At 33.7% G+C, this 26,624-nt stretch overlaps 2 protein-coding genes across 6 annotated transcripts in view; both read left to right on the top strand.

Moving 5' to 3' along the window:
* Window positions 1–26,624, top strand: part of LOC147409827 (uncharacterized) — an 86,666-nt gene that overhangs the window by 39,941 nt on the left and 20,101 nt on the right. The window lies entirely within an intron of this gene.
* LOC147409831 (uncharacterized) lies at window positions 1,945–9,359 on the top strand. 3 transcript variants are annotated; one of them, XM_086431892.1, is made up of 5 exons: window positions 1,945–2,060; window positions 5,174–5,732; window positions 5,836–5,919; window positions 6,020–6,124; window positions 8,901–9,359. In XM_086431892.1, exons 2-5 carry the CDS (start codon window positions 5,674–5,676, stop codon window positions 9,187–9,189), a joined length of 537 nt encoding a protein of 178 aa, XP_086288018.1. In that variant the 5' UTR covers window positions 1,945–2,060; window positions 5,174–5,673; the 3' UTR covers window positions 9,190–9,359. The 3 variants fall into 3 exon arrangements, 2 of the variants coding, with proteins under 2 accessions (XP_086288018.1, XP_086288017.1); XM_086431891.1 differs by lacking the exon at window positions 1,945–2,060 and having other exon boundaries at window positions 4,973–5,732; XR_015175415.1 differs by lacking the exons at window positions 5,174–5,732; window positions 5,836–5,919; window positions 6,020–6,124 and having other exon boundaries at window positions 1,952–2,060.

The raw sequence follows: 26,624 nt of genomic DNA, 5'->3' as shown, positions 1-26,624 counted from the left end.
TACTTTTTAAAAAATTTGGGTTCCAGATTTGATACTTCTCTCTTGTCATCCCCACACTCTTCAAAGTGAGGAATCCTAAGAATAAACCCAAATGCCAAAGACACTTTTCTCCTTCCAATTAAAGGCGAGAGAGAGAGAGAGATAAGGAGGCAGAGTCCTACTCTTTTCCAACCTTCTTTTCTCACTAAACTTTAAAATAAAAAAAATGGAAATGGTAGAGAAAATTTAGACATGAAGTTGAGCTAATCAGATGTCAAAATTTTCAGACATGAAGCTAAGTAGATCAACAGTAGAAGGTCGACCAACATTTCTGAAAGCATTCTGTGCCGATAATTGTCTTTACATGTCCTATTTGGTGTTTTTGGTGGGCTCACAAGTTCCTGGAAAAATTCTTCTCACTGGGGTGACGGGTAAATTCCCTAAGCAAACTAATGGCCAAGAGAGAAATTGCAACTTATGGGTATTTCAAAAATAAAAATAATTCAATTCATTCCATCGATGCCTGACCAGCACCAACGAGTAATAAGTGCAGGTACACGGAAAATACAAAAGAAAAATAAGTAAAAGTGATGGCGCTAAAAAGTCTGTAGCATCAAAATAATTAATGTTTTTCCTAATTGTTTATACACAAGTGAAGGTGCATGATTCAGAGTAGATATGAAAGTGATACTCTATGTCCATGGAGTAGAGATTACAAGACTTTCAATAACAAAAAGCTTGCACAAGCTTATATCAAAGGGAAAAAGAATGCATACCAATTTTTTCTTCCTAGCACTTGAACTTGTTAGTAGATCTGCCACTTTTTCTAGTAGTTGTTTTTCTTCATTAGCTGCATACTCCTACCTATTAAAAAAAAATTAATTAATAAAAATGTTTGGCAGGATATGTCACTCATAAATCTAATGAATAGAAGAGTCTCAGAGGAAAACCAAACCAACTCATATTTTTTTTTTCAAGTTCACACAATTTCTGATTGTGTACCATTTGTGCTTCCTCAACAAATTGGGATAAATTGGAAGGATGCATGTCCAAGGTTTTGAAGAATTCCACAGCAATTTTAAAAATAGATCATGTGGTTTCCACTACTCTGGACTATTCCTGCATTCATTGTTATAAAATCAGTTATTTATCCCACACCCAACATCTCCTAATTGCGATTGATGAAATATACAAGAACTTCTACCTCACGTTGTTGTTGTGCATATGCAGTGAGCTTCTCCCCTTGATCAAAAAAAACTTTCTTGAAGTTCATTTAGAATAACATCAGCCTCTAAAGCAATTCCTTTTAAAAGTTGTCTCATGGTAAAGAAGGTAAAACAACAATAAATTGGGAAATGTGATTTATAAAGGAATAGAGCAGTGTTTATTTTTCTATTTATAGGTATAGGGTTAGTGGTTAGTAAATGAAGTTCGGTTCAAGGGAGTTTGAACCTACGACATGGGGACAAGACTCCACATGTCTTATCAACTTAGCTAAGTTGGCACTTCAGAATAGAGTAGATATCATTGAAGACAAATAAGGATCAAATAAATGGGTTTCACTCAAATTAGAAAATATGTGTTTTTACAATATGAAAATATCCTTAAATAACAACTAGAAAATCCAGGTTTTAGCAACCCCAATAGTAAAGTAACACCAACAGAATCCTCTAAACTCAAACCAATTATAAGAGAACTTACATCCTCAAGGGCTGATGAGTACTTAGAAACTTCTGATCTCATATATCCAAAAGTTGACTTTGTATTCCCATCAAGCTCTCCTGCTAAATAGATAAAATTTTGGCAGATTTACCAAAACATGCACAACTTTTCAATTATTTACCAAAACGGTACACTGTAGCAATTAATTCCGAAAACGGTAAATTTACCGTTTTCGGAATTAATTTATTTTACCAAAACGGTAAAAACAGTAAACCAATAATTTTTTTCCCGAAAATACCCTTTTGTTAATGTTTACTGAAAATACCATTTTGTCCTCGTCTCTTTTGATAAAAATTTCTGAAATTACAGTTGAAAGGGTTTCCTTCGAACAAGTGCAACAAGAAATCGAAGACGAAGAGGTATGACCTCTCTCTCTCTCTCTCTCTCTCTCCGTTGGATAGATTTAGAAAATATAGCAAGTTTCCCTCTCTCTCTCTATCTCTTTCCGTTGTTAGAACGTGAGAAACTTGCAAGTTTCTCCGTCTTTGTCTCTCATTGTTGTGGAAATCATGAGAATAGTTTCGATCTATCTCTCACTGTTGTGGAGATCATGAGAATAGTTTCGATCTATCTCTCTCTGTTGTGAAGATCGTGAGAAATTTGAATTGAAATTGTTTGTGTATGTGTTTTGGGGTATTCGAACCCGAGATTATAAATTTGATTAGGTACAATTAGTATTTGAATTTTTAGACTATTTAGGATTGATGTAAATTTTATCATTAAATGACTAATTTTTTGGATTGATTTGGATTTGTTAGAGTTTCATGTTTAATGTTGATTTTCTAGAGTTGTATTAGATTTTTAATGTTTAAAGAAATGCAATGATAATTTTTTCATTATTTAGTTTTATAAAATTTTTATAGAATTTTAAATTATAAGATGATATTTTTCTCACGAGTTAGAACTACAATTATTAGTGTCTTAGAACTTGATTATCGTGTTGCATTTAATGTGTTCGATGTATTGCTTCTTAAATGTTCGATAGAATGTGTACCATTATTTCCTAGTATTTTTATAGATTTTTCATTTTGTCACAACTAATCTCACTCTTAATATGAAAATACCATATGCAAGGAGAATCTAATGAATGGATAAAAGGAAGATTTCGTTAATATACTTTTATTAGCCATCCATTCGTTGAGATAGATATAGAAAACGATGCAGACGTTAAAGAGATGTTCTTTGGAGTACCGGAAGATTCCCAAACCATATACATTTTCATAACGAAATCTCGACGCCTTGTTGAAATGAAAAATGATACCAAGCGTATGAACTATGAATTGTATCCTAGTCTTTCATTTTGAGTTCGATCCCAATTCAAATATTTGCCTAGGAAAATATAATGGTCATAATATATGTGAAGATGGTTGATTATTACAAATGAATTTTAGCTTTAAGTTAAGATACCTTTTTAGGGAAAGTAGTTCTTCTTCTAAAAAGGGGAGGGTTTCCTTAGGTTCCCATTTCTTACAATTCCTGTCGCAGATCAGGTTTGTTGATCTATGTTTGGATCACCATCCTGATATTTTTAGCGAGATTAGGTATCTTGTTCTTAATATTGTTAGGGATGGACATTGCTATTAGGTTTTTGTCGATATGATTCCCCTTTTTGATGTAAATTTGGCATTCATTGTTGTTGCCACACATTTACTCTGTTTCTCTTACCTCTGTCCAAGTTGAAGTCAGGATATTATTAGTTTTAATAAAAATCTGTACGTCAGGGCTCAAGATTTCAAATTCCAAAATCCCCTTTCGACAGGAAGAAATAAACATTCACAATAAAATTGGACACTTCGTAGTGTAACTTTGAAACTTCACTTATTGCTTCAACCTTCCAAAATTAACCCCACCAAGCTTGTGAGTAGAAGGAAATACGACTGACTTAAGCTGAGCTTGAGCATAAAACTTTTGAGGTCAATGCTTGAGTGTTGTATGGGTGTTGGCACAAATTCATAATCTATTTGGAAGTGAGTATTATCCAAGTCTTATGCTCAGACAGAAATAGTAGTAGTGGTTTCTTACTTGTAAACCCGTGCAAACATCCTTAAAATGCTTAATTGCAGTACATTCCTCATGTTTTACACTCAAAGTGTCATATATTTAATCGATTTGCGGACAAATTGCTCAGTGGCAATAGTGTGGATTTATGCCCATCTCATCACCATCGTTGGGGCCTATAAGAATGCACCTTTAAATACTCAACAGAGTTACCGTAGTGTTCGTGATAGTCTTGTGGATGGTGCTCCATGGTAAGGCTTCCGGCCTTTATTATTGTAACTGCTCTGTTTTTGTTCTCTATAACTCTAGATTTTGTTAATTTATTATTGTTTTGGGCAGCACTTGCATTGTTTAATATGTGATTCAGTTGTGTGTCCATATATGATATGTTAAATTTGCAACCAAGATATGAGATCCAGTTGTGTATGGCCGTACATGATCTTTTTTATTATATAACATCCCATGATATGGACGTATGATTACACATTACTAGGGTAAATCCTACCCACCAAATTCGTGTAATATACCTATATGCATGTAAGATAGTAATTTTCTGATTTCTGAAATATGTATAAATCAGTTTTATGTTTCATTGATTTATTAAGATACATGTATTTTGTCATACAAGTATATCACGCACCAAAAATGGTGACATAGGAAGACAATGAAAAACCCTTGAATGGTGTCTTCTAATGTACACCTAACATGTAAAGTCTACCTCAAATTTACACTTAACATGTAAAGTCTACCTCAAATTTTCAGCATAACCAATAAAAGGTGTTGCTAAATTTTTCTTCAATGCATTTATTTATGAAATGTCGATTTTTTCATTTATACTAGCCTTACGACATTGATTAAAATAGTTGTGATCTAATGTCAGAAGGATCCTTCTGACATTGACTAAAATAGTTCTGATCTAATGTCAGAAGGCTCCTTCTGACATTTATTAAAGTAGTTCTGATCTAATGTCAGAAGGCTCCTTCTGACATTGATTAAAATAGTTCTGATCTAATGTCAAAAGGAGTTTTTTGACATTGAGTAAAATAGTTCTGATCCAATGTCAGAAGGCTCCTTCTGACATTGATAAAATAGTTCTGATCTAATGTCAGAAGGCTCCTTCTGACATTGATTAAAATAGTTCTGATCTAATGTCAAAAGAAGCCTTTTGACATTAAGTAAAATAGTTATGATCTATTAGATTTTTAATGTTTAAAGAAATGTAATGATATTTTTTTCATTATTTAGTTTTATTGAAATTTAGTAGAAATTTAGATTGTAAGATGATATTTTTCTCATGAGTTAGAACAACAATTGTTAGTGTCTTAGAACTTGATTATCGTGTTGCATTTAATGTGTTTGATGTATTGTGTCTTAAAGGTATGATAGAATATGTACCATTTTTTGTATATATTTTTTTAGATTTCCCATTTGGTCATAAATAATCTCACTCTTAGTATGAAAATATCATATGCAGGGAGAATCTAATAAATGGATAAAAGGAAGATTTCGTTGATATGCTTTTATGATGGAGAGATTGTAGACCCATTTGGCGGGTTTAAGTATAGTGGTAAATGCAAGAATAAGTATGTTGGACGTGATATTTCATTTAAAATATTTACCGACATGATGTATGAAGTCACCGCATGTAGTCGAGATGAGATAAATTTGAAGTTAAAATATTTGTATAGAATTAACCCTCCATTCGTCGAGATAGATATAGAAAATGATGCAGACGTTAAAGAGATGTTCTTTGGAGTACCGGAAGATTCCCAAACCATATACATTTTCATCACGAAATCTCGACGGTTTGTTGAAATGGAAAATGATACTAACCTTATGCATACACAGAATATGTTTGAAAATAGGTATGAGACATCATAAACTCGTATCTATTATAGGAAAAAATTTATTTGTTGTATTTTATTTGTGGTTGATAAGAATGATTTACGATTTTACACATGCAGAAGGGAAAAAATGTTAGAACCGATTGTGATCCCTTCGAAGTTGTTGAAAATAGAAAGATGTGCAACTAGGTTTGTTATTTCTTTAATTTTATTTTAAATTAAGAACTTGTTGCAGTCTAAGTTATATCGATGCGATTCATCTCTAATTATTTTTTCAATCCCATTTACAAAGGAATGTTGAAGATGATCATATTTCAACAAATCCAACCAAGGGATGCAATGATAGTGGACAAATTCCAGATTCATCACCTATTAGGTTAGTATATGAAACTAGGCATACGCTAGGGCGATTCGAACCTTAAAAATTCATATATAAACTTTCCATGAATTTTTGATTCATATTGTTTTGTCTACAGTAAAGTTGGGAGTTCAATTTATCCACCTGCGCATCGAAATGTTCCAGATTCAGATCCCTCAAATCCAGACCTATGCGTCGATATTTCAGGATGTTCAACCCCTATGTATGTCTACTCGTATTACTTTCTTCAATTAATCCTCTTAGAAATATTTCTAAATTTGGCACATCTATGTTTAGGTACAATTTTCCTTCTACAATGAATTGTCTGTTTGATGGTGGGGATGTTGATATGGATGAGGGTGTTTGCTCTCGTAGAGAAAAAAGTAAATTCTTTGAGTCGCGTAATTCATCCGAAAAGAAAGTCTCAGAAAATAGTTCATGCAGTAGTTCCGACGCAAGAGAGGCGTTTTGTTGCAACGTAGACATGGGATTAGATTCTGATAAAGGATCTGATGGTGTTGAATCTGATAATATGTGGGAAAAAGCTTATGATGAAGGATACGATAGCCCATATTTTGAGGAGGAATTTATTGAGTTTTCTCTTGAAAATCGTTCTAGAGGAAGGATGGAATTAAAAATTGGAAATACGTATGGTTCAAAAAATTTATTTCAAGTAGCTTTGAAAGAATGTGCCATGTTGTCAAACTTCCAAATTGAACCCATAAGGACTTGTCACACAGCAATCTCAGCCAAGTGTGCTAGCCAAAGTTGTCCTTGGCGCATTCATGCTACTAAACTCCGCGGGGTTCCAACTTTTGAAATAAAGAAGTTAATCTCCAATCATACGTGTGCATTACCAACACGTGGTCGTGACCATAGGCAAGCCAGTAGTCGTTGGATTGCAGTTCGAGTGAAGGCGACTTTGAAGGAACATCCTAATATGACACCTGGCCAAATTATCACGTATATTCAAAAACACTTTGGTGCTACAATTTCGTATCGTAAGGCGTGGAGGGCAAAAGAGTTTGCTATATCGGAATTGGTTGGTTCATGGGACGAGTCATATCGTATATTACCATCATATTGTGCAGAGTTAATGCGTGTTGATCCTGATGCTGTCACTGTACTTGTATGTAGAGAGGAAGATAGGTTTGCGAGATTTTTTTGGAGTTTTGGTGCTTGTATTAAGAGTTACAGAAATAACATAAGAGGTATTATATCAGTTGATGCAGCCCACCTAAAAGGTAAATACCGTGGCCAACTCTTAATTGCAACTGGCTTAGATGGTAATAACAAGGTCTTCCCAATAGCCTTTGCGGTCGTCGAGAGTGAAAATACCGATTCTTGGTCATGGTTTTTTCGAATCCTCGGAGATAAAGTTATTGGAATTGAAAGTCGATTCGTATTGATATCTGATCGTCACCCAGGCATTCTAGAGAGTGTCCCTCTTGTATTTCCCAACGTCATCCATGGGTTTTGTTTAAGACACCTATGTGATAACTTTGTACGTGAGTTCAAGGACAACGTTGCCAAACAGAAGATCTGGATGATGGGAAAGATATATAGCATTCCAGCATTTGAACGTGAGATGCTTGAGTTGCGCGACACTCAACCCAAATATTACAAATGGTTAAGTGCCATCGATCAGAAAAAATGGACTAGAGCTTACTTTCCTGCCAAACGATATCGCATGATGACGACGAACATATCTGAATGTATGAACAAGGTTCTAAAGTTAGAAAGGGAACTTCCGATTACAGCTCTTGTTCATGCAACACATACTAAGTTGTCTAATTATTTCTTTGAGCGGTCTGAAGAATGCAAACTATTCAAAGATCAGTTGACTCCTTTTGCTCTGCGTGAAATTAAGAGATTTGATATTCCATCAAATTATGTGGATGTTCGTCAAACTGGAACGCATATTTACGAGGTTGGTGTACTTAAAAATAGACATGTTGTCGATCTTGGAAAGCTGAGTTGCACATGTCGTCGTTATGACCAGCTTGGTCTCCCATGCCTTCATGCCATTTCTGCCATCAAGCATAGTAAAATGTCACCGTATGATTTCTCAGAGGATTGGTTCACAGTTGATCGATACCGAGAAACATACAAGGATTCCATCAATCCCACAGTTGATGAAAGTCAATGGATTGTTAGATGTGATGATGTGATCGTATCCCCTCCAGATGTTGTAATGCAGCCCGGTAGGCCAAAGAAAAATAGATTCAAAAGTCAGTCCGAGAAACATTTATATTATCGATGTGGAAATTGTGGACGTCGTGGCCACAATCGTAGGAGATGTGTGTACCCTCCTACTTCATAATTGAGGTTGGCTTCTACTCGAAAAATAGTTATGAATATTTTTGTACAATCATATTACATTATGATATAGTGTAAAGAGGATCCTTCTGACATTGTATAAAAGACATTCTAATATAATGTCAAAAGGATCCTTCTAACATTGTATAGAAGACATTCTGATATAATGTTAAAAAGATCCTTTTGACATTATATCAGAATAATTATATTCAAGTGTCCATAGGATGAAATGTAGAAAGAGATATTTTTGAGAAATAATGATCTTTTTATTTTACTTGAGGTGTCTATATGAATCATTATGATAAAATTAGTTGTTTTTTATGAATTCAATCTCAACAAGATCTTTCTAACATTTTATTTATTCATTGTATTCAATTGTCCATAGGATCAAATATTTAAGAATTTATAAATGGCTGAACATCTATTTGTTTTCGGTCAATGAACATGTTTAAACAAATTTATATGTTTTTTGGTCAATGAACATGTCTAAATAATCACTTAGGCATATGATTTTGATTTATTTTATAAAATTATAAATATGTTTAAACAATCAATTGGATTATGATGGTCCATCATTGTGTTATAGTATGAAGAATCACTTGCACGCGTTTTGCAAACATGAGCTTATTACTATGTTTACGTATATTTTGATGACTTAAATTTTGAACATTATTGTGCAGGTATATTTGGATGGCTAAATACTATGTCGTGTTTATTGGACGTAAGCCTGGAATATACTCTACTTGGGAAGAGTGTCATAGGTATGTCGATCGTTATCCCGGAGCATGTTATAAGTCATTTAAGACCTTAGAAGATGCTGAGAAACACTTTCTTAATGATCAAGTTCGTGGTGCTTGTCTGAATCAAAAGAAAAATGAGAAGTTGGAGGCTTGTGGGATGTCTTGTGTTTTGGTTGGTATTAGTATGGTTTTACTAGCAGTTATGTTGTTAGGTTTTTTTGTAATGTGATGTTATTAGGAACAAACCTTTAAAATTGTAATTGAGCAATGACAATTCCTTTTTGTTTAAAATGGTTGTGAATGATATAAGTAGATGTTTTACCCTCCCAAAAAGTTAAATAATATTCAATGAGATGCCTCTATAGAAGGTAATTTATAGAATTTTTTTTAAATGATGATACGACCACCTTCTATTTTACACAATTCTGTTTTACACAATTCTTGAGTTACTAGAATAAATCTTTATCTCTATAAACCATATTACATTATCTAAAGAGTAATTTGTGTCCCTCTCTCCATTGCTATGACATTGTCACGTATCTTTCATAATGAAATTGACATGATTTTAAATTTGAGTTATAGGTTTGCATTGTCACTATCACTTTATTAACAAGAAAAAATAATACGTAATTACAACAGTTGAAGTGGGTTATATTAATAAACTTCATCTCCCATTTCAATAGTTGGGTCGTGTTAGTGAAAAATAATTGAAAAGTACTCAACCATTTTTATTAAAACAAAAACATTCTGATTCTATTCTTTAACACATAAATAGCAAAACATCCACATTTATATCACGCTCATACATCCTCCTACAAACATACTAGGGACTACTATCTTGATTAATGTCGTTCTCCATATAATATGGAGAGCGAATATTGTTACTCTCTAATACCTCATCTATGAAATTAAAGTTCACATTTGGATATTCCGCATAATCAGATCCTAGAATTTGTTGTCTATTTTTTCGGATAAACATCCGTCTATTTTCATCATACATCCTATTAACGGCACTTTTGTAGTTGTCTGGGTTGTCCCTGCTCATATACTCTCCTATCCTTTTCGGAATAAATATGCACAAACTTCTCATCATACATCTTGGTTTCTTACCATCATCGAGTAAATCTTGCCAGAACGCATTTTTCCTACCCTTCTCGTTTTTATCGGTTGATTCGATAAGTTTTGTGTACATCTAAGGCTCGTAATAATCAAGTTTGAGCTCATCAACCTCATTCGATTGCATATTTGCCATGTTAGAACTCATATTCCTTTGTAAAAACAACTCCGAAGGCGTTTGTATTTTTTAGGTAAAAACACCTTCCTATTTATAGAATCTTAGGCTCGTTTATTGTAAAGCCTTATTTTATTCAATACGTGAATAATATAAAAAATAAGATATAATGACTTGACTTGACATCCGTGACACATTAAATATTTTGTTTAGTTTGGCAAAATTATTTTTACAAAAGATTTGTGTAAATCTAAGTGATTGAATGACTTGACTTGATATTTGTGACACATTGATTCTTTTGTAAAATTTCAAGAAATTAAATTTTGGAAAGATGTGTAAATCTAAGTGAGTGAATTACTTGACTTGACATCAGTGACACATTGATTATTTTATAAATTCTCAGGAAAAAAGTATTTTCAACGATCTGTGTAAATCTGAGTGAATGACTTGAGTTGACATCTATGACACATTGGTTTAGGTAATTGAAATTTGTGAATTTTTTGATAAAATTGGAACATGTAGCTCCATGCCTGAAAAAAGGCAACAAGTATCTTTCTAAAAATACATTTAAAAAAAATTATTTTTTATATAAAAGTGATTTATATAAACATCTCAGGTACAATAGAAAGATGATCATTTCTCATATAAGATCCCTTTGTACATTTCGAGAAATTTTTTAGTCTCTTTGGTATACAAATCTTTTATAGCTTCTAGTGAAATACTTTGTATATCTTCAAGTTTAAATGCAAACATTAACGCAATTTATATGACTCGCGTTATTTATTGTAATGGCAAATTCCAAAACATGCAAATATGACCATTTATTTTATTTTCTAAGGCAAGAGCCAAGGAGACCAGGGATATATAGGTGCATTTTAAAGGTTATTCTTTGATCATCTAATCTATTACCCAAGTTACCAATACAACGTGAAGCGGAATGAGGGGTACTGTTGTAGTTATCATTATAACAATTTTTTATATGTATATTAATCTACACATACTTGTTTTAAGATTTGTAATAGATGGTCAAAATAGTCCCTTGTTAAGTCCATTTAAAGGACTGGTTAGACCAATTAATATATTATTATGCATTTTATCTTGAAAATGTACACGTGTCTTATTATATATTGGATAGTAAAGAGGGGTAGACTATTCATCTTCATTTTGTTCAATGCCTACCCGATAGATCAATTGTTGATTTTCAGTGGCAAAAGTATGACATTCCATGGAAAATTATTTAAGATGGTATTAGATATTACAAAAAATTAATTGTGTTTTCCATCAACTTATGTGGGGTTGCCCATAGGCTATTTGAGAATTTCTAAGAACTTGTGGGACAATTGGGGTCCAACTCGTTAGTAGGGAAAGTTGGTCTATATTTAAATATTGAATAACTCTAAACATTCAGTCTCATAACTCTCCTTCTATGCATTGTAGTAGTCTATAAATATTGAAGAAAATAATTACAAATTTATTTGGAAGGTTTTTCAATATTTTTTGGGAAAAAATTTGTCAACTGCAAACTTTTATTGTCAAATTTGAAAAAGAGACATGAGTTCCTTTCTTTTTATTTTATTTGGATTAACTTCAAGATAAGTTACTTAAAGATGATGCATAACATAAAACTAATGTTACATTAGTTTAGAGTCTTTAAAAATATAATCTTTCAAACCAGGTTTGAATCCTTGTACAATTTAAAACTGTGTAAGTGAATATGCCACATGAATATATATATATATGCCTGTAATCCCTAAAGGTATATGCAAAGAATGTTTTCCATTCCATTATACCCAAAAATATTGTCATATATGAAATAAAGTTACATATTTCTTTTCTTCATTAAAGGCAGTAATCATTATAAAGTACCAATTAATAAATATTATCAAAAGCACTAAAGAACTCTTTCCCATGGTCTCAAGAATACAAAGGAAATGTAGTATAAGCATATTGTAGCAAATATAAACAAGTATGTGTGCATGAATCCACTCATGTTTGATCCCACGTAGAAGTATAAACAATAGTTATATATGCAAATTGAAGTTGAGCATCCACATAGTACAAATCTGCATCAAACAATTAAAAGAAGATGAGTCAGTTCACTTATAAAAATAACTTTATTAATTAATAAGATGAGTGAGTTCTAACAAGTGGCAAATAACACAATTTCATGTAGTTATCAAGTCATGTATTTTTGTCAATGTACGAAGGAGACTTTCGACATTAGATCATATGTTATGTATATATATATATAATAAATTTATAATTATAATTTTTGAATTTTATAATCTATAATCCTATAAAATACTTTTGATTCTATAAAAATTTCAGCAGCATCTCCTCTTAAATATGGACATATGAAATTTTCCTGATAAACATAATACCTGTATAATCGAACCCAGAATGGTATATACATAACACATCCGTATAACAAACATTTAACCGATCAGAAGTATTATAGTCAAGCATACAAAAGAAATGTAGTATAAGCACATTGTAGTAAATATAAACAAGTATATGTGCATGAATCCACTCATGTTAATCTGTATAATCAAACCCAGAATGGTATATACATAACACATCTATATAACAAATATTTAGCCAATCAGAAGTATTATAGTCAAGCATACAAAAGAAATGTATTATAAGTACATTGTAGCAAATATAAACAACTATACGTGCATGAATCCACTCATGTTTGTTTCCCACGTAGAAGTATAAACAATAGTTATATATAAAAATTAAAGTTGAGCATCCACATAGTACAAATCTGCATCAAACAATTAAAGAAGATGAGTCAGTTCACTTATAAAAATAACTTTATTAATTAATAAGATGAGTGAGTTCTAACAATTGGCAAATAACACTATTTTATGTTATTATCAAGTCATGTATTTTAGTCAATGTATGAAAGAGCCTTTCGATATTAGATATTAGATCATACGTATATATATATATAGATATGGGTAGCGTTCAATGGCCAACAGTTTGGCAAACACATTTTTCAAAACATGAGTTAGAGGTCTTAGAATGGGCTGATTTTTTGTGAGGATGATCTCTACGGTGCGGAGATCATCATCACCAAAAATCAGCCCATTCCAAAATTTCTAACCCCATCAAAAATGATTTATAAAAAATGGACGGTTCACGATTTTTCAACTTGTAAACTGGGGCTAGAAGTTTTGGAATGAGCTGATTTTTGGTGAGGATGATCTCCTCACCGTAGAGATCATCCTCACCAAAAATCAGCCCATTTCAAGACCTCTAACCCATGTTTTGAAAAAGTGTTTGCCAAAATGTTTGCCAAACTGTTGGCCATTGAACGGGATCCTATATATATATAATTTTTTAATTTTAAAAAGTTTATAAGTCGCCTTTTGACATTAGATCCGAAGTACTATAGACAATGTCAAAAGGTGCCTCTTGACATTAGATCAGAAGTAAATTCTTCAATGTCAGAAGGCACCTTCTGACATTATATCAGACGTATTATAGACAATGTCAGAAGGCACCTTCTGACATTAGATCAGAAGTAAATTCTTCAATGTCAGAAGGCACCTTCTGACATTAAATCAGACGTATTATAGACAATGTCAGAAGGCACCTTCTGACATTAGATCAGAAGTAACATAGATAATGTCAAAAGGTGCCTTCTGACATTAGATCAGAAGTAAATTCTTCAATGTCAGAAGAAATCTTCTGACATTAGATCAGAACTATTATAGACAATGTCAAAAGGTGCCTCTTGACATTAGATCAGAAGCATTATAGACAATGTCAGAAGGCACCTTCTGACATTAGATCAAAAGTAAATTCTTTAATATCAGAAGGCACCTTCTGACATTAGATCAGAAGTACTATAGAAAATGTCAAAAGGTTCCTTCTGACATTAGATCAGAAGCATTTTAGACAATGTCAGAAGGTGCCTTCTGACATTATATCAAAAGTAAATTCTTTAATGTCAGAATGCACCTTCTGACATTAGATCAAAAGTACTATAGACAATGTCAAAAGACACCTTCTGACATTATATCAAAAGTAAATTCTTTAATGTCAGAATGCACCTTCTGACATTAGATCAGAAGCATTTTAGACAATGTCAGAAGGTGCCTTCTGACATTATATCAAAAGTAAATTCTTTAATGTCAGAATGCACCTTCTGACATTAGATCAGAAGTAAAATTTTCAATTTCAGAAGGCACCTTCTGACATTAGATCAGAAGTAAATTCTTCAATGTCAGAAGGCACCTTCTGACATTAGATCAGAAGTAAATTCTTCAATGTCAGACGCATGATTTTCAACATTGGATCCAAAATCCACTTTGTATAGTAATAATACCTATGTCTATGAGTGAAACAAATTATCTTTATTTGATTTAAATGGAGTGCCTCTAATGTCACATGAGAATTTCGAATTTGTCAAATGACTAAATCTTATTTTCAATGGTTAAAACATGAACAAATGACTAAAATTAGAGCAACCACAGTTTGTAAGAAAAGAAAGTAATAGTTAAGATACAATTAATTGATAGCAAGTATTAAGAAATGGGTATTCTTCAATTTTTCTTCTCCTCTACTAAAAATCTAAAAGTAATCTTCAATAAATTACAACAAAATACAGATCTCAACACAACACAACCAAAATCCCAAAATTCTCACAAACCCACACAGGAAAAAATCAGAAATCTAAGTTCCCAACAAAGTCATTGTTGCTACCACCCAATGAGTGATTGAGTATATGAGTCTAAGAAAAATCATTCTTTTAATCTTCTCTACTGACATTGATTATATAAAAACAATAGAGTTACGGTGCAATGTCAGAACAATACCTTAGTATTTTGTGTTTTGTCTGCTAGTTATACACATCTCAAACATCTGAATCTACACACAATATGGCAAGAATATTATAATTAAAAGACGATAGTTATATGTTTCTTTAATATATGAAGCAATGAGTATTTGAATGATTCCATCTTTCATAATTCAACAAGGCATAGTAAATTGAATTTTATATTTGTGTACCTGACGACGACTCAATTACTTATCTATTGGTGTTTCGTCTATTTCTTTTAACTCTGCCCAACGTTGTAGCCCGAGTTTGAAATGACACCTTTTTTCGTTGGGATGTTTTCCTTCGTATTGATGTGTCGTTCTCTGAGGTACTCCCGGGTCGTCGTGATGCCCAAACTTTTCAGATTTTTCGTTTCACTTTCCATATCACAAGGACCACGTAAGAAAAGTTATACATTTATAAAATACTTTTAAATCATATTGTGATTATTAAACAATCAAAGCGACTCACCTTCAATTTTTCTTTGACTAATATTGACGTCACGATCGCCCTCATCCTCTTCCACATTACCTGTAAGTATTAAAAGGTTTAATTTAGTACCAATGTATACATATCATAATTGAAACTCATCATTTATCTTCACATTCGGTACACAAAACAAAATACAACTGCATTATATCACTACGATTCGCATGTACACCTTATTACAATAAAATTGTGCATCCTATGTCTCATAGAGGATCCATTGGAAATACAAGTACTAAATTCTATGTCCCCAAAAGCATCATTGTCACATGAGAACATATTGTATTTTATACAATGTTAGAAGAGTCATTCCTTCTGACATTGTATTCATATAAAAATACAAATTAAGCAAAATAGAACAAATCTAACTAACTCCTCTTAGTTTTCCTACTCGGTTGGGCAGGCCCCTTTCCTTTTCGGGCTCTTTCGTTCATTGCATAATGGACTTCATCGTCTGGTACTGGAGGAGATGGAGACCGTTGTTGTGGATGTAGAATTTTGTACACTTCCCTTTGGCGCAACAACAATGTCTCCGCTTCTTGGTTGGGCCCTAAGGAAATGGATTCCTTTAGTAGACCCAACGCTTTGTTTCTCATCTCAACCTAACCCACATACATATGTACTAATTAATATTGCAAAAATGAGTAAATAATAAGACACAAGTTTGATTGAAATATGTAAAATTAGATATATATCTATAGACTATGAAATTACCATTTTAGCCACGTCCTCGGGGACCGACGTTCTGGAAGATTGATGTTGTCGATGTACAAGTCCAATGCGATTGTCCGGGTTCTGGACAATCGTATGGGAAATGTTTGTGAACCATTGTTGGTAAGTCGATTCTGCATCCCACGGAGAAATTACATTTGCTCCCAAAGTTTTGAATTTGAAGACATGCTTGAGCCAATTCTTCCAGTGTTCCTCCCTAAATTTGTACTCTACCCGATACGCGAGTACATTGAGGCCCCTTTGTTCGTAGGTCGGCCGTATCGGGTAGGGAGGGATAGTTTGGACATAGCCAAACTGTCGAAGACACCTCACCGGGTGGTAAGGTTCAACGACGTTGTCCGCCCTCAGACAACCATTGTAGAACGTGACTGGGTTAATTGGATTGCATTGTCTGTCCTCCCTGTATGGGTCCCAGATCACCTGTCAAACATATAAATTAGATTAAACATAATTACAAGCTCATTATATTATAGAAAATTGGATAAAATGCTTACCTCTTCCTTGATCATATCATCTATAGTCTCACGTAGGCGTTGAAGTTCGTCGGTAGAAACAACATTTATAGAAGTTGGTTTCCACCGTTTTATACGGGGGTCACCAACCTTCCAATCATTATTCAAACCCACTTGGAATAGTGGGAAATGCTCATAAATCCATGCCTGCAAATGAAAATACAAACTTGTTATTAATAATACATCAAATTAATAATAAAACAAGATATAATCTACGCATACCTGCAGCAATGGAAGATATCCCGCTATCTGTGTCACATCTTTTCTTGATGCGCACCCTAGTTGTCTATACAAAATTGCAAGTAAAGCTGTCCCCCAAGAGAAATCCTTGACTTTTTGAACGTCCCGTAATAATGTAAGGTATTTTGCAAATACTGTCTTCCCAGTTTTATCAGCAAAGATTGTGCATCCTAAAACATATAACAGATATCCTCTAACCACACTATCTAATTCTTGTTGGGTTGCAGTGTAACTGTACCCTTTAAAATTCTGAATCAACCAATTCATAGAAACCGTGTGGCCCCTATTAAGGTGCATTTCAATCGCCACCTCTTCTAGTTGAAGATCCAAAGTCTCAACCACTAAATGTCTAGCCGCTTCACCCAATAATGGTCTCAAAAAGATTGACTGACCAGTAATTGGAATACCTAATATTTGGTCTACGTCATCTAGAGTAACAGTCATCTCACCGAATGGGAGATGAAAGGTATTGGTTTCGGGCTGCCATCTCTCAATAAAGGCAGTCAATAGCGTCTTATTCAAAGAATGATATTTGAACCTAGCAAGGTTTAAAAGACCCGAATCTTGAACTTTTTGTTGAAAAGTCGGTGTCTCAATCTCGAAGTCCCAATCATCCAACTTCTTCGAATGATTAAAGATAGTGAGGGCATCGCTTGCCTACAAATGATTACATGACGAACATAAGAAAAACAAATTGCCTGACAACTAATTATATCAATTAATTGAAAAGTTAATGAAGAACTTACTTGCGATTGCCAAATAAAGAACGCTTTGTGCGTCCTAAAAGTTCGTAGTAGTGAAGCATCCACTGGACCTCCAGGAATTGATTCTTCCCCATGTTCTTCGGTACTTGGTCCAGGTACATCGGGGTTTGAATATCTTCTTCCTCGGGTTCTAACCATTTTGAGGACAAAATAGAGCATAAATAAAATCAATTCGTTTAATGCATAAAATCTTTCAATGTTCAGTAGGAATGTTGCTCAAGAAGTAAAGTAAGTTTCTCAAGCCCCATACATTAAAGCACTATATAATGCATAATAGAAGCTATATTAAACTCAATAGAATTGAATAGAAGTGCACTAAATAGAAATACTAAAGTACATATGTAGTGGTCTCCCATCCCTTACCGACACTGATAAAGATAACTAAAAAGCCTATAACATGGTCAGTAGTCACTAATATCGTACATTAGAGTCTGATTATCAATTTACATAGCATAGAAGTGTAACTATCAACTATAGCAGTAATGTCACTGATCTCTTACATTAGAGCTTGATTATCGATTTGAATATAGCATAGAAGTGTTACTGTCAACTATAGCAGCACTGTAACTAATCTATTACATTACAGCTTGATCAACATTTTTAACATAACTTAGAACACCATTGTAGTAAATAAATCACAGAACACTCATTATATTAACCATAATAATCACAAAACACCATCATAGTCACCAATAAAAACATATTGAAACATAAAAAAAAGAGAAGATAAAGAAAGAAAGGTAATAGAGGAGAGATTGACAGATTTAAATCTGCCTTTTTTAAACAATTTCTGCTCCAAACAAGTAGAGAACATATTTTTAAACAATTTCACAGATGTAATACCCCATCACACGCAGTTTTATCAAGAAATTTGTGTTAATTCCCTTTCGATTCTGAAAACTTTAGGTTTAAAACATCCATCCAAGTCTAAATCGAATGGTTGGTTGAAATTGAAGAAATACAAACCAAATTTATAGCGAAAATAGACTCAGAGACCTTAACAAAAACCTAATCAAAGAGTAAAAAAATCAGTGATAGGGAGAGAAGGAAGAGACTAATCTTGGTATTGTTCGTCGATGGAATCGATTGCTGAAGGAGAACTATTTGCAGCTGCAATCGCTAGAGAGAGACCTTCAAATCTTAGATGAGGCTGGGGAGAAGATGATTGTAGGGAGTTTTTTCCGCTGCAATCGGTAGAGAGAGGGAAATCGGGAAGACGAAGATGACATAAGGGTTTGCAACAACGAACAGACTTAATTCGAAGAAAACGTTGGGGAGAAGATGAAGGTTGGGAACGCTGCAATTGTTTGAGAGTAATAAAGAGGGAAGGACAAAAAGTGTCAGCGCCATCAGTCGTCTCCTCTCATATTTGAAAATAATATTTAAAGTTGGCGGGAATTGCGTGCTGAACATTATGAGAAGTGATGGTTGACGTACTTTTATCAAAATTAATTTTATAAATATTTTTTAATCCAAACACATAAGAAAGTACTAATGAAAAATAAGAATACACTGCCTTTCTTAAATGTTAAATTGAAAATCATTTTCCTTGTGGTCAGGGGGAATTTCAAAATCCAATAAATGGAGGACTTATGTTGGTGATGGACAATCGATTGTCACGGAAAAATCTGCAATAAAAGAGTAAAAATTTATTATTTTCCCTGGAAATTGAATTCCTTATAATTTTTTAGGGATAATCAAACATACCCTTACGTAAGGGTAAAATTGGGATCGTACGGGAAATTTGACAAAAAACTACTCTCCAAAAAAAAAAATTGAAAAGTACCAATTTTGGTACTTCTTATAAAGTACTATTTTGACTCTAGTGGGAAATTGATCTTTCAAAGTATGGAATGTCCAAGCGATGGAGTAATCATTCATTCTCTCTGCCTGAGCGAAAAGTACTTAGAGAAGTCAATCCAAACAGACCCTTTGACTATCCGCAAGATGGGTTTTGACAAATAGGCATAGTGACTTCTTCACAAAGACAAAATCACCAATGCTATTGCGCGGAGTAATAATTCGAAGGAGTTGCTCATATAAACAACTTCTAACTCCCTGCAAGAGTCAGAAGTAGCCAATGAGTCCTATCAAAACGCCCACTAACTTTATATTAAAAAATAAATAAATTTTCTTTTTTTTTTCTTACACGTTTATGCTTTCTTTTTAGGATAATGATGGTGGTGATTCCATGTTACTCGCACCACGATACTTTTTCCTTCGATGAGTTGTGATTGGTCAATTTAATTTAATTTTGATTTTGAATTAAATTTTGATTGGGTTTTGTCGACCTGAAATTTGATGTTCTTCTGTACTTTTAATTTGAATTTTGCATTTGATTTTAAATTTAAATTGTCCACTTAAGATTTCATTTCAATTTGGTTTGGTCGATTAAATAATATTTTGAGTTTTGAATTTGTTGAATCAACAATAAAGATAATTCGATGGAATTTGAATTTGAATTTATAGGTAGATTGATTTTTGTTTTCAACTTGATTTTGAATTTTATTTCGTTGAGTAATTTTCAATTTAAATTACACGTACGATTTAGGTTGGCTACAAAGTTCGATAACTTAGAATTCTCCCTACTACAGGAAAATACAACGCGAATGCCTCTCATGAATTTCAGACCTCCAAAATTTCTCGTTACTACCACCTTTGCATTCAGAATGTGATATCATACTAATGAGATCCAAATCGATGAAAATAGTAAAATTTATGAAAAATCATAAAATTCACCGAAGGAAAATGATTTTCCTTCTAACATGACGCCAAAGTTTACACTCTTTGACTAATATTTGTTCTTGTTATAATAAAAGAACTACTATTGGCAATCCAACTTTTGGTGTGAAGATTGTGATTGGTTGATGTGGGTAGTGGTTGATGGGTTAGGATTGTGGGTTGGATAATGAATGCGGTATGGATAGTGGTGTCTGGTCTTTTAATGTATTGGGCATGTGTTTAAGGATGGGTTGTAAGTTATTTTGACTTTGATGGAGTTTGTTTTTTGATTTTTGAGGGTGGGTTTATTTTAGACTTTAGGTGACATGGGATCGATTTTGGGTTGAGGAGAAGGGGAGAAATTACTTTAGGAAAGAGGTAAAGGTTTTGTGGGCTTGAATGGGCTTAGGGTGTTTGCGGGTTTGGAGGTGGAGTGATGGAAGGTAGATGAAGGGTAGGTATCCCAAATCTCACCTATTTTAATTTATTAGTTTTTTTGGATTTTTGAAATCATTTATTTGATCAAAAATGCCGCGTGTTGGCAACTTGGACCTTTTAGGCCCGTTGGAGAATTTTATCTATTTTTTGAATGCAAGCATACGATTGGTGAAGGTTGGGACAACGTAAGATGAGTCCGGTCCCTTTGATGGGTCCCTTAGACCATTAGGTGGTCTTAGGGGCATCGATTCAATTAAAACTGTCATTTTTAACTATTTTGGGCCTTAGAGGCCCGTTGGCCTATCTTGTTGAAAAATCGATGTTTTGCATGGAACGAGGTACATAGGAGTATGCTGATGTTTCCCTTTGGGCCCGTTAGACTCTCAAGGGGTCTTAGGGGCCTCAATCTTGACACAAATGTTACATATTAATGATTCGGGCCTTCGAGGCCCGTTCTTCAAGTTTATTGGAAAACTACTATTTTTGGGCCCTTTCGAGTAAGGGCCCGTTCAAATTGGGTGTCTACAGGGGTATAATAGAACCGAACCAATCCGATAACCAAACTAATTCGAAGTATCTATAACAATATATATATATATATATATATATATATATATATATATATATATATATATATATATGATATATGGACACGTTATTACGACACCTATTACGACTCACATTACGACACACCGTTTTGTCTTATATGGGCAAAAATGTTTGGAATGGGCTGATTTTTTGTGAGGATGATTTCTATAATGAGTGGATCATTATAGGGTCAGGTTCAAGGGCCATATGAGAAAACATATGAGAAAAATTTCGTTTTTCAAAATAAGGGTTAGAGGTTTTGGATTGAGTTGATTTTTTGCAAGGATGGTCATTATGATGAGAAGATCATCCTCACAAAAAATCAGCTCAATCAGAAACTTCTAAATCCATCAAAAGTGATTTACAAATTAGTGATAAAAATTGGTAAAAAATCGACGGTCCACATTCTAAATCACTTTTAATGGGGTTAGAAGTTTCAGATTGGGCTGATTTTTTTTTTTTGGATGATCTTCCCATCATAGAGATCATCCTCACAAAAAATCAGCTCAATCCAAAATTTCTAATCCATATTTTAAAATTTTATTTACCGTCGAAAGTTTTCTCATATGTTTTCTCATATGGCCCTTGAACCTGACCCATATATATATATATATATATATATTTATTTATTTAAAAATCAAACCCTTTGTTAATTTTGTTCTTCTATTATTTATTTCTCTCTTCTTCAACTTCATCTCCTCTATATTTTTTTTAACAAAAATTCAAACAAAATGTACACAAATCTCTCTCTCAACTCTCAAGTGGATCAACCCATTTAAAGAAACAAAATTTCAAAAAGCTTGATTCTTTATTTTTTTATGAGAACCATTATGTCGTGTTTATTAGATGAAATATACTAGACGAACCTATACTTATAATCATTAATCTACCATTTATGGATTACTTTCCTCACTAATCCATCCAAAATACCAAATTTATATTTGTTATTTTTTTTTTCTAGTCTCATTGAGCTTCCTCTAATATTCAATTTATACAGATTTCAGTCATAATTTAATTATAAAATCATTTTCATTTGTAAAATAGGCATTATTTACGATTTGATCCAAAGAGTTCCTCTTTTGAAAGAAAAATACTATTTTTTATTTTTAAAAGTATGACAATTGAGAACCGATCCGAACCAAGGTTGTTTTGGATTGGTTTGGTTCTATATGATAATTGGATTGATTCGATTCCAAATTTTTAGAACCGATTATGTTTGGTTTTGTTCCAATTTTGCAAAATATCATAACCATGTTCACCCTTAGGGTGACAATAGTTATTGGTCATCTCCTATTCATATATGATAGGGGTGTCAATGGATAGTCGAAATCCGATTTAATAATATCCGCTCCTATATAATACGTATATTATGTATTCATGTTACACAACAAAATTTTTATATATACATATATGACGTTGGATATATATGTTAATCATTTAAACTTCATCTTCGCCAACCAAAAACACAGAATCAACCATAACCACGTCTTCATCAAAGTGGTTTCGATGATCGACTGTGCCGTGTCTGACCGACGAACATCAGGTACATATTCTTTCTCTCTTCCTCTTCCTCTCTCTCTTTTGCAGTAAAATCCTATTTATTTTTTTTGACTGTACGAGCTCCATAACCACTGTCTTATCCGGCTGACAAGCATCCAAGATATGTCATCTCTCTCTCTCTCTCTCACACACAAAGAGTAAAATCCCATTTTATTCGATTTGTGAAGAGTAGAATGGGTGGAAGATTATCATTTGTAGGAAAGCAATGCAAGAAATTGATTTTTTTTTAATACTTCGACTGATTGAAGATAATGGTATTTGGTAGGGTTTTTTATCAGATCATATATTATCTGATATTCGATATCATTTTCAATTTCGAATTTGAATTTGGTTAGTGATATACGATCGGGTTCGAATTCAAATTGGGATTTTGTTATTTTATTTTTCGGATTCGGATTCGGATTCGGATATAGCAATATCCGGATCGGATATCTATCCGTTGACTACCCGAATATAATGCTGATGGAAACATTTCCCGCTCACTTCTCTTTTATCATTGAAAAAAGACTTGCGTTCCCTCACCTAACGAAACATATACAGAGCGAATCGTGTTCGATCGAACCCTCGACAGAGCCTTCTTTCGTGAACTCTTTCCCTCCAAAGATTACGGTGGTTAGTTCTCCATCAACGGAAACCCTCAACGGTGGCCAGTTCTCAGACAAAGTTGATAGCAAGTATTAAGAATAGACAGAGAGTCGTCTCTCATTTGCGCCTTCGACAGAACCCTTCTTGCTCTCTCTTCTGTAAATTTTTTTAAGTAAGATTTCTTTTTCTTCTCTAACCATTATTGAACACTTATAAGGTTTTTGTGCTTTTTAGTTATTGGTTTGGGATTTAGCTTGGAATCAGATTCATTATTTTGGGGCTAATGGTATTTCAATCGTGTGTACAATAGTTATAAGGCTTTCTGTTTTTAAGTTTTTGGCTTGGGTTTAGCTTGGAATCAGATTCATTGTTTTGGGGCTAATGGTAATACAAACGTGTTTAGAACAGTCATAAGGTTTGGTGTTTTTAGTTATTGTTTTGGAGTTTACCTTGAAATCAGATTCCTTCATTGTATTGGGGCTAATGGTAATACAAACATCTATATTCAAACTACTTAACTAGATTATTCTCATAAACACATATTTAGTAGTAAACACAACGTAACAAGCTTCGTATGAAAATGTACTCTGTTTTGTCAAATCACCTTTCAATTATTCTTGTCACTCTTAATTATACATTACTTCTTGAGCAACAGTGGTTACTGAACATTGTAAGATTTTTTGAATTAAATGAAATTGATTTTATTTTTCCTCTTTGTGCTCAGAATGGTTAGACGTAAAGGAAATAAATGTGCAACCCCTCTTGCCGCCGGACCTAGTACCTCTGAACATGAGGAAGAAAAAACATTCCTGGAGGTCCTGTAGATGCTTCAATACTGCGCACTTTTAAGACGCACAAGGCGTATTTTATTGGCAATCGCAAGTAAGTTGTACATTAACTATTCCTACAAATTGATATAATTAGTTATTAGGCCAATTATTTTTTCTTATGGTTGTCATGTAATCATTTGTAGGAAAGCAATGCGTTGACTATATTTAATCATTCAAAGAAGTTGGATGATTGGGAGGTTGAAATTGAAAATCTTGCTTTTCAACAAAATTCAAGCTTCTGGTCTATAAATCTTGGTAAGTTCAAATACCAATATTTAAATAAGACATTGTTGACCGCCTTCATTGAGCGATGGCACCCTGAGACCAATACATTTCATCTCCCATTCGGTGAGATGACGATCACCTTAGATGACGTCGACCAGATATTGGGTATTCCAATTACTGGTCAGTCAATTTTGTGAGGCCATTAATTGGCGGAGCGGCTAGAAGTTTAGTTGCCGAGACTTTGGATGTTCAATTGGAAGAGGTGGCAGCTGAAATGCAACTGAATAGGGGTCATACTTTGTCTATGAATTGGTTAATTCAAAATTTTAAGGGGTACAGTTACACTGCAACCCCACAAGAACTAGACAATGTTGTTAGAGCATATTTATTATATGTTTTGGGGTGCACATTTTTGCTGAGAAAACCGGGAAGAAGGTATCTCGAGATACCTTACATTGTTGCGCGACGTTCAGAACGTCAAAGACTTCGCTTGGGGTACCGCTTTACTGGCGATTTTGTATAGACAACTAGGGTGTGCATCAAGAAAGGATGTGACCCAGATAGCTGGATATCTTCCATGCTACAGGTATGCATAGATTAGATCTTGTTTTGTTATTAATTTGATGATATATAATAATAAGTCAGTATTTTCATTTGCAGGCATGGATATATGAACATTTCCCCACAATTCCAAGTGGGATTGAATAACGAATATCATGTTGGTGACCCCCGTATCAAGCGGTGGAAACCAACTTCTGTAGATTATTCCACTGACGAACTGCAACGTCTACGTGAGACCATAGATGATATGTCAAGGAAGAGGTAAGTATTTTATATCCAATTTTCTATAATATAATGAGCTGGTAATTATGTTTAATCTAATTTATATGTTTTGCAGGTGATCTGGGACCATATAGGGAGGACAAACAATGCAATCCAATTACCCAGTCACGTCTACAATGGCTGTCTGTTGAGGGCGGACAACGTCGGTGAACCTTACCACCCGGTAAGGTGTCTTCGACAGTTTGGGTTATGTCCAAAACCATCCCTCCCCATCCGATACGACCTACCTTCGAGCAAAGGGGTTTGAATGTACTCACTTATCCGGTTGAGTACAAATTTACGGAGGACCATTGGAAGAATTGGTTCAAGCATCTCTTCAAATTAAAACTTTAGCATCCAAAGTAATGTTCTCCATGGGATGCTGAATCTACTATCATCAATGGTTCGCCAACATATCTCATACGATCGTCCAGAACCCGACAATCGTATTGGAGTGATACGACGACGACCAACTCAATTTGATAGAGCGTTTTGTCCCCGAAGACATCGCTAAACTGGTAATTTCATAGTTCGTAGATTAGATTTTGCATCTTTGAATCAAACTTGTGCCTTATTATTTTACTCATTTTTACAATATTAATTAGTGCATATGTATGTGGGTTTAGGTCGAGATGCGAAATACAGCATTGAGTCTATTGAAAGAATCCATTTCCCTTAGGACCCAACCAAGAACCAGAGAATTGTTGATGTGCCAGAGGAATGTGTACAAAATTATTCATCCACAACAACGGAGTCCATCTCCTCCGTTAGACGATGATGGAGGTCAATCTGCAATGAACGAAAGAGCACGAAAAGGGAAGGGGATTGCACACCGAGTAGAAAACTAGGAGGAGTTAGTTAGATTTCTTCTATTTTGCTTAATTTGTATCTTTTTATATGAATACAATGGGATCCGTTATGAGACATGGGATGCACAATTTTATTGTAAGAAGGTGTACATGCAATCGTAGTGATTATGCAGTTGTATTTTGTTTTGTGTACCGAATATGAAGATAATGACGAGTTTCAAATTATGATATGTAATACATTGGTACTAAGGTAAACCTGTTAATAACTTAAGGTAATGTGGAAGAGGATGAGG

This window comes from Akebia trifoliata, chromosome 2 (genome assembly GCF_017979445.1).
Source record: "Akebia trifoliata isolate Shusen 1 chromosome 2, ASM1797944v1, whole genome shotgun sequence".
NCBI classification, from domain to species: Eukaryota; Viridiplantae; Streptophyta; class Magnoliopsida; order Ranunculales; family Lardizabalaceae; genus Akebia; species Akebia trifoliata.
The sequence above is the reverse complement of the archived record's forward strand: the minus strand, read 5'-3'. Positions and strand labels throughout refer to the sequence as shown.